The sequence below is a fragment of the Typha latifolia genome, chromosome 9, assembly GCF_019914945.1.
Source record: "Typha latifolia isolate L0001 chromosome 9, TyphaL0001v2, whole genome shotgun sequence".
In the NCBI taxonomy this organism is placed as follows: domain Eukaryota; kingdom Viridiplantae; phylum Streptophyta; class Magnoliopsida; order Poales; family Typhaceae; genus Typha; species Typha latifolia.
In genome coordinates, this window is record NC_133094.1 from 10,924,082 (window position 1) to 10,933,406 (window position 9,325).

At 35.0% G+C, this 9,325-nt stretch overlaps 1 protein-coding gene across 4 annotated transcripts; it reads left to right on the forward strand.

Moving 5' to 3' along the window:
* Positions 1–844: 844 nt before the first annotated feature.
* On the forward strand, positions 845–8,459 carry LOC140795571 (protein PSK SIMULATOR 1-like). Of its 4 annotated transcripts, none has more exons than XM_073148236.1 (13): positions 845–1,080; positions 1,319–1,737; positions 3,289–3,614; positions 3,787–3,879; positions 3,979–4,069; positions 4,468–4,561; positions 5,178–5,275; positions 5,441–5,510; positions 6,690–6,793; positions 7,173–7,289; positions 7,392–7,474; positions 7,579–7,623; positions 7,732–8,459. In XM_073148236.1, the coding sequence occupies exons 2-13, from the start codon at positions 1,441–1,443 to the stop codon at positions 8,258–8,260; spliced, it is 1,947 nt and encodes a 648-aa protein (XP_073004337.1). In that variant the 5' UTR covers positions 845–1,080; positions 1,319–1,440; the 3' UTR covers positions 8,261–8,459. The 4 variants fall into 4 exon arrangements, with proteins under 4 accessions (XP_073004337.1, XP_073004339.1, XP_073004338.1 ...); XM_073148238.1 differs by having other exon boundaries at positions 863–1,080; positions 7,398–7,474; XM_073148237.1 differs by having other exon boundaries at positions 863–1,080; positions 1,391–1,737.
* Positions 8,460–9,325: the final 866 nt, after the last annotated feature.

Sequence of the window (9,325 nt, forward strand, 5' to 3'; positions counted from 1 at the left end):
TAAATTAATGCTTAACAAGCATATGCTAATTGGATTCGCTAAGCAGATAAGTTGAGAAAATTTTGGACGAAATATTTTATTTGATTGAAAACTTTCAATTCAAGCCTATTTGAGAATATCCCCTTGATCCCTTTTTTTTCTTTAATAATTTCAAGATAATTTAGTTGATCATCTAAAGTCAACTAAATTTTTTTCATAGTTAAAATCCCAGATGCTGATGACCAGTATAATTTTGATTTTCTATATATACCTTTCAAAAATTATTTATTTTATTAGATATTTATCTAGAGTTGATATTCACACACACACAGTTTTTGCATGTAAGTCATTGTTAAAATTTAAATAATTTAAATATAAAAATAAAAATATTATTATTTTAGTTTTTAGATATTTTTCTTAGTTAAAAGTATTTTTTATATTTTTACTTGGGACTAAACTTGAGAAATAATTGATGCAAATAAATATATTTTGAGAGAGATTAAATTTTTTTAAAGGTTGGTAGGTATTATTCTCAATGAGAAAGGAGGTCTGTTTTAATAACTCAGTTAGCTCGGAGTATTAACTTGCAGCTCGACGATGTTTAATTTTTCACTCACATAATTTGAATCCTATACTAGACCGGGCTCTATGATTAATAAAAAAGCTTTAGAGGGGGCGATCGAAACAATGAGCTATTTTTATGGTTGGTGTGTGTGTGTGTGTGTGTGTGTGTGTGTGTGTGTGTGTGTGTGTGTGTGTGTGTGTGAGAGAGAGAGAGAGAGAGAGAGAGAGAGAGAGAGAGAGAGAGAGAGAGAGAGAGGAGATAGTTGTTTGGGTTTGACCAGCTCCGGCATTTTTAGTCAGTGCGTGGCGTTGACTTGATAACATTTCTGAGGGTGGACTTGGTGATTGGTGTGTTTGGAGAATACCTCAACCCACCAACTCCTCTCTCTCTCTCTCCTCCCTCTCTTCTCTTTCGATCGTATGATTCATATCCATTTACTCTTCTTCCCCTTGACGTCGCCGGGGGATTACAACTACTAATCCACCAATCTTCTGATCTTTCCTCTTCTCGGACAAGCTTCGCCTCGTTCTCCGAAGGTTAATCCTAATCTCCTCGCTTCCCCCACTTGTTCAAAATCCGATCTTTTCTACCTTCGCCATCGATTTTGCGCGCTCGTTTCTTAATTCGGGATTTGGGTCTTTTGGGTTTTGGTTTTTTGCGAATTGGGTTTCTTTACTTTCGTCGATTTGATACGCAAAGTCGCCTCCTTTCTGCTCTTTTGGGCATTTCTTCTCTAATGCTGCGCTCTCAAATCTATTGGAATTCTCGGTGCAGTATGTGTGGGATCAGCATTCATGCTTGTAATTTGCCACTTGATTCCTTTGTGAGAGAGTTCATTTATTTCAGTATTGTAAGGAAGAAGAAGAATTGAAGTAGCACAAGAGGGACTCGATATCATGGGTGGGACTTGCTCGAAGGGATCCCCTGTTAAAGAATCACCAGGAGAGATCTCCTTTAATGCCATTGGCTTCGGAGGGAATGAGGTTAAGCCTCTTCCCTTTCATGGCAATGTGCCAAGCAAGCAGAAGACCGCGCCGGTTGAAGAGACTACGACTAAGAAACAATCTTTTTCTTTCTCTGATAAGCGATGCCTTTCTTTTGAGGGTAATCAGGCCTGTTCTTTTGTTTCATCACAAAAACCAAAGGTGACTAAGTCAAAGCCGGCCGCCACAGCAAAGACGGGAACAATCAAGGTATATCTTTCTAGGATAGATCCTTTTTGTATTGGTGGGAAATTATATCATTACACTTTGTTTTATGATATGTTATAAATGAAGAGTTGGTGAATACTTATAGCTTTTTGGAGGAGTGCAAACAATTGAAGTACTTCTTTGTGATGCTTAAACTTGAGTAAGATTGCTATCTGAATTCTATGATAAGCAAACATAATCCAGAGTTCGGTATCCTCTTATAAAAACACAGTACATGGGGAGTTTTCTTCCTTGTTGTAGTATTCTTTTTTCCTGTAAGGTCGTGTTTTCGTATGGATTTGTTGAGAAGTTGTAACATGAAGACATACATTAGATTTTGTTTTCTTTATGTAGCCAAATTTGATTGAAGAAGGCTTTTCCAACAGTATAGGATTGATTGCAACTAAAGTTGAGATGGGTACATGATTGACTTGGTTGATTTCCAAGACTTAAGACTGATTATCATCCTGTCATTAACTCTGTAGTTAGGGTCCCAGCAAAATTATGAAGGATTCATTCTTTATCCCTTTTTGTTTTTGCATCCACCAGTTGCTCGCTTGTGCTGGACGCCTCATATTGCTTCCAATCCTCTTTATCTCATAGTTGTCTTTTGTTCTAATCTTTAGATGTCTGATGTTATTTAAATTTGGAAACAATCTTCTGGCCTGCCTAACAGCTATTAGACTTTTAAAATATCTACTAACCTGACATCATTGATCATAATCTCTGAGTTTACATCAATTACTACTTGGTCACATGACCTTTTGAAACAATAAGGTGGGTCCTCATATGAATCGTCTTTAATGCAAAAGTTTCAGATGCTAATTTCTCTCTTGCTTGATGATGTGTTAAGGAACTAATCAGTAATTTAGAGGCTTTAGATGCGGGTCAAAAGTTCAGTATAGATATCCTGGGTCCCTCTCTGAATAAGTAAACCCTTATTAAAGAGCTTAGGAAGTTCACTATTAATGAGATCAAATTGCATTTGATGAAGATGCTGGAATACGAGTAAAGGTAGTTTTCAGATTCTACAGGAAAGGATCAACAGAAGAAGCTGAGAGAGCTGCGCCACCGGTAATTAATGGTGTTGAGATGTTGTGGAGATATTACTAATATATGCAGGTATGCCAAGGTCTTTAGCAAAGACAAAGGCTTAAATTATCTTGGGATAACATTCCCAAGCATGTATCGGATGCAACATGCAAGAAATGAGGGTTATCAACAGAAAACTTAATCATCACAGAAATGCTCAATGTAATCGGTCCACTAAGGTTGCCAAAAGTATGAGTTTCTGTATTCTTCTTGTGACCAAGCTCTAGCTGTTTGATTTATGTTCTTAATAATTTACAGTATTCTGTATCTGAGTTCTCTTAGTGGTGTTTATCTTTACTAATTGAGGTTATGAGTTATGACGGGCTGCTAACTTTCAGTGCTGAGTCGTTTATTGCTGTTTTTTTTTATCTTAATAGCAGTGCATTTGACTAAGTAGTGCGTTAAATGTTTCTCTTCTCAAGATTCTTCTATAAAACACTTGAAATTAGTTCTATTTTTCAGGTTTCCGAAGTGAGCTCACTTTTGGGCAGAGCTAGTACTGCTGGACTTGGGAAGGCAGTGGAGGTTTTAGACACACTTGGTAGCAGCATGACAAATTTGAATCCTACTGGTGGCTTTGTATCAGGAGGGACAACCAAAGGCAATAAAGTATCTATTTTGGCTTTTGAGGTTGCCAACACCATAGTTAAAGGTTACAATCTCATGCAGTCTCTGTCAAAAGAAAACATAAAATACTTGAAGGAAGTGGTGCTTCCATCTGAAGCCGTGCAGCGTTTAGTTTCCAAAAATATGGAGGAGCTGCTAAGGATTGCTGCAGCTGACAAAAGGTTTCTAGAATCCACTGTACCCTTGAGTATCTTTTATTTGAGTCTTAATGCTAATTTATTTGCTTAAAGAAATGACATATGCTCAAGACAACATATTAGAAGCGTTATTCTTCATTTGAATGCTCTCTCCCACTTAATAATTAAAAGAATTGCTTTGGTATCCGTTTCACAGGCAAGAGTTGAAAGTGTTTTCAAGGGAGATCATCCGATTTGGTAATCGTTGTAAAGATCCTCAGTGGCACAATTTAGACCGATATTTTGCCAAGTAAAATTCTGATTATTTTTGTCTTTCACTTCGTGGTGCATTTGTGATACATAGAGTATAACAAATTTCATTTTTTCTATTTTGCTCGTGTATATGTAGGCTAGAGTCAGAAATCACACCTCAGAAACAGTTGAAAGAAACAGCAGCAGGAGAGATGCAACATCTGATTACGCTGGTTCAACATACAGCTGTAAGTGTTCCTCTTCTGTTGGTAGATTAAGATGATGGGTCACAGCCTTGGGCAGTTCCTCTCAAAAAGAGTAAAAAGAAAAATTTTAAAAAAAAGAGAAAAAGATGAGGGGTCGCTGTGGTCTACTTGTGCTTATTGCGATGATGTCAGATTTCATGTGTTTACTCTATAAGTCGACACTACAAAGGTCAAACAAGTAGCCGTTAGTGGTGCTTAAACTACAAAAGGGCATGACCTTTATATATCTACTAATGATACCAAAGGGTTTGACATTCATATAAGGAGATCCAGTTGAACAAAGGCATAAGAGCCATTCATAGTTCACACCTATATGACAACATTAATTTTATCCTGCTATTTTAATGGCCATTTTGTGATCATGACTCCTTTGTTACCAGGAACTCTATCACGAATTGCATGCATTGGATAGATTCGAACAAGATTATCGGCGGAAACTTCAGGAACAAGAAAATTCAGTTGCATTTCAAGAAGGTTCATGATCTTGTACCTGAAGCTTATTAACATTTATTTGTTGATAGCATGATATTGCAAACAATAATTAGAAAGGTTCCAAAGTAAGGAATCAATGTCTGGAAGCTGATGTATTAGCATAATATTAATGAAGTCAATAATATGCCCAAATCACTTCATGCCATCAGTAGGGTATGTTCATTTTTTAATATTTGTTTAGAATTTAGAGTTACATATGTTAGATGTGGTCTGCAGATATCAAACCATCTTTGCTGTTTATACGATCTGATAAGTTAGTCTGCACAGTTCAAATTTCTTACTTCTTGAATGATTACAAATTGTAAGTTATCTCATTATTTTTTTCAGAAAGAAATATCGCTGCGTGTCATATGACATCTGTCATGCCATGGTGAAAAATTATATTTGCAATTGCGAAGGATATTGTTATCGGATATAGCACTGATTTATCTGAGTTAAATCACTAGCTGGCAAATGAGTCTTATAATCACTAATAAGCACTTTTTCCAGTTTCCTTTTATGTAGCTTTCTCTTGTACATTTCTTTCTGCCAATAGTAGGAGATAACATATGGTTCTTATGTATGTATTTCCTGACATTTTCCTATCTTTGGCATGCAGGTGACACTCTTCAAATTCTAAGGCAAGAAGTCAAGAGCCAAAGGAAGCATGTAAGGGGCTTGAAGAAAAAATCTCTCTGGTCCAAGATACTGGAAGATGTACGTAACTATATTTTAAATCTTAGGTTTCTCTATACGTAATATTTTGTTGGCAAGTAAAAACACTTTAACGGTACTACTAAAAGTTCCATTTTTCGAGATGTTAGATTTCTCCCTAATTTGATAAAATAAAATTTACTGAGAGATCATCTTTCTTTTGTATAGGTCATGGAGAAGCTTGTTGATATTTTTCACTTCTTACATTTGGAAATTCATGATGCCTTCGGAAGCTTTGGTACGATCTTTTTCTTTCATGAAAATTACTGTTGAAAGACCAGTTCTTTATATATACATAAGAATATAAGAGCACTTTCACCTCTGGTGCAAGCATGCAACTTTTCTACACTTTGTCCTGGATTTATTTGGATTCCAAATTGGCAAATTCCTATGTCCGGTATATTTCTTGAAAAAGCAGGGAGAGGGTTATATTGGGTAGTAGATCCTGGCAAGATCTTGGAATACTCTACTCCATATGGAATAGGGGAAAGTGATTTCCATGTCTGGCTGTTGTAAGGGCTGTGTGTCTCATTTACGCTTTCTCTCTCTCATGTAGAGGAAGATGTGCAAGCTTTTATAGAAACAGATTTGTTCTTACCTTCTTTGCAATTGGAAATGGTACAATCTTAAGATTGCTTAGAAGTCTATGAAACCCTTGGTGTTAAGAATGAGGGCCTTTAGATGTAGTTATATCGATCTTTACTACAATTTTAATTGGTTGTTCGCTTTACATCCTTTCTTCTTAATTGGATCGGTCTTAAGCCTCAGCAGCTTGCTAGTGATTATTTGGTCAATTTCTAGTGTAGCTAAAATATCATTGATCTCTATAGGTTAGAACTTATAAGAACGACATACTCAACAAATCTGTTTATCAGATTTGTGTGGCCATAAATTGTACAGGCAAATATGGAAAGATCACTTTTATATGTAATGTTACTGTTACTATTGTAAAAGGTGTATTCCATTTTAAAAACTGTACAGTCTGACTAGAATCAGCTACGGTTCTCATAGAATCACTCTATTCCACCCTCAAAAACTTTGGCTGCTCTAATTGGTGACTTTATATTAATCACAATAGAAGTCTTAGAAAAAGTGAGTTGCCCCTTATTAATGTGCTAGTGAGAACTTTGCCAGATGAATTGTGTTGATTTACTTCAACTGAAAATATTCATTCTCAATTCACTGAGTGGTTTCTATTACTATTTGTGTTTGTTTTCATATAAGCATTCACATAAATTTTGTCATTTCAGTGTGGAGACTTTGTTTATACCAGATTTGATGTATTATTATGACATTAATCCATCGAAAGCTATTTATGATGTGCATCTTTTAGTATACTCTCCCTTGGATCATTTGATAGCACAGTTTTCGTCCTTTTTTGAAATTTTAGTAAATGAAATATCATATCAACTTGTAGATGGAGGTGAATCTTCACACGGATCCATTAACAAATATCAGAGATTAGGATCAGCTGGACTTGCATTGCATTATGCAAATATCATTTCACAGATAAGCAGCCTTGTAAGTTTCTTTTTTCTGGCTGTTGTTTCTTTACTCTGATAAATTTACTTATTTAACCATCTAGTACAGTGATGAGCTAGTGTAAAGTTTTGATGATTTAAATAATAGAGATGTATAATTGGTTTTCTTTTAGTTTGTTCATAAATCTGTCCATCTTTATGAATATGGACAACATACTGAAGACAGTAATGCAGTTTGCCTATGTCCTCTTATTAACTGTTAAGAACAATGGTCGATTCTGAATTCACTTAGATTGATTTACAATCATATTTTCTCCATTTAATCATTCAATTTATCACCTTCTACTTAAACTATAAAGCTATTGTTTGACTACCATTTTTGGTAAATCTTTGCATTGACTAAGATGTGGTTATTTAAGGTTTCTCGATCATGTTCCATGCCTCCCAGTAATAGAGATGCACTCTATCAAGCATTGCCTCCCAGTATCAAATCTGCTTTACGGACCAAGTTACAATCATACCCTGTTATACAAGAGGTATGTAACAAATTTATCAATTTCAATGACTATGTGAAGAACCCATGCTGTCCAAGATTATTATTGTTTGCTAATTGCCTAATTCTGATGTCTGCTATTAAGTTGCAGCTCACAGGACCTCAAATCAGAGCTGAAATGGAGAAAACATTGCAATGGCTTGTTCCAGTTGCCAATAATACGGCAAGGTAATTAACTTATGATATAATTATATTCGATACAGTTGTATGTACAGTTATTTAAAATCTCGAACTTCTCTAATCATATGGTTTGCTTCATAATGCAATAACAGGGCACACCATGGCTTTGGGTGGGTTGGCGAGTGGGCAAATACAGGGTCAGGAACTCTACCCTTCTCTTCTTTCGCTTAATTCCTGAAACTTTTGGGGTGAAAAAGATTCAAGAATAAGCTATTTCTTATGTAACTCTTTCTTTTCTTATTCAGGTCTGAACTGAATCTAAAGTCGGGTGGGCAGATTGAATTGATCAAGATAGAGACACTCCATCATGCAGACAAGCAGAAGACAGAAGAGTACATACTAGAACTAGTGGTGTTGCTTCACCATCTTATTAGCCAAAGTAGACCACTCAATGGAGGCAGTAGGTCTCCGATCAAATCCCCTATCCGTTCTCCCCCACAGAAGAGCTCGACGATCACATTAATTCCACGAAGACCTAGCAGTCCACTGACGATGCTCACCAAAGAAGACCAAGAAATGTTGCGAGACATGAATTTCAGAAAACTTACTCCTGTGATCAGCAAGAGTCAGGATTTTGATACTAATAATTCCAGATTGAGAAAGCATGACAGGTTAAGTAAAAGTAGCAGCCATTCACCAACAAGCAAAGGTACTTGCGAGCTCTCTCTAAAAGATCGTTCATCGGTGGTTCCTGAAGCTGATTTTGATATCGATAGGATAAAATCTTTGGATGTGATCGATAGAGTGGAAATGTACGAGAATTTGCATACTTGACAGCTAATTGTGGGGAAAACGATGCAATCGAAGAAAAGAAAACTGTAAAAAGGAAGGGAAAAAAAGAAAAGAAAGGAAAGGGAGATGTGTTTGTATGTATTGTAGATGTGGTGACCATGGTTGATTGTATCATATAAATGAAGATAAGTTATTCTTTTCAAAATCATAAGAATTTTCTAGCAGTTTTCTGCTTACAAAAGCTGATTGATTGTTCTAATAAAAACTTTCTGTGTATCTCTATTATCCTATCCTTTGGTACAATAAGTTAACTTTGTTAATATAAATATTATCCTTCAACAATTAAATAACATTCTCTACAGTTAAAAGGATGTTATTGGAGACTCTCTCTCTCTCTCCTTTTCTCTTGCAAAGAGTAAAAGCTTAATCCAAGAGTAATTAGATCATATTTACAATTTTAGCTTTTGCTACATAGGAATTATACTCATCAAAGTCATTAAGAAGGACGTTATAATGTAGAGAGAAAACTACAAATAACACCAAATAACACCAAACTTTTTAATTATATCACAATAAAGTTTTCATTGTTTACAAATAGAGCCTCTATTTACTAAAAAAAAATACTAAATAAAAACTTGAATATTTCGCCAATTTCAAGTGATATTTTTATCTTTTCCAAATTACTCTTATATTTTTATTGAAAATCAATGTTGAAGACTTGATAAACAATTAAATGAGGGGGCTTAATTTATAATATAGCCTCTATATATATATATATATATAATTTCAATGTCGAAGAAAAGAGTTTTTGAATTTATTTAGCAATCTAATCGAGACCGCTCAAGCTCTGCTTAAAATTTATCGACTCAATAAAGCTAAAAAATAATAACATCATATATAATATTTATAATTAAACTTAATTAGACTCAATTTAAGTCTAAAATTATTTATTAATCGGCTCGTTTAGGAGCTCAAACTCAGAATTAGCTCAAATAAAAATTATTTCAAATCTAACTTGCTCAGATCTCGAGTCAATTACTCCCCAATTAACGAATCAAAAGTTTCTACACCAATCCTCCAATTCCTGAGTTGCCAATAATTTTTATC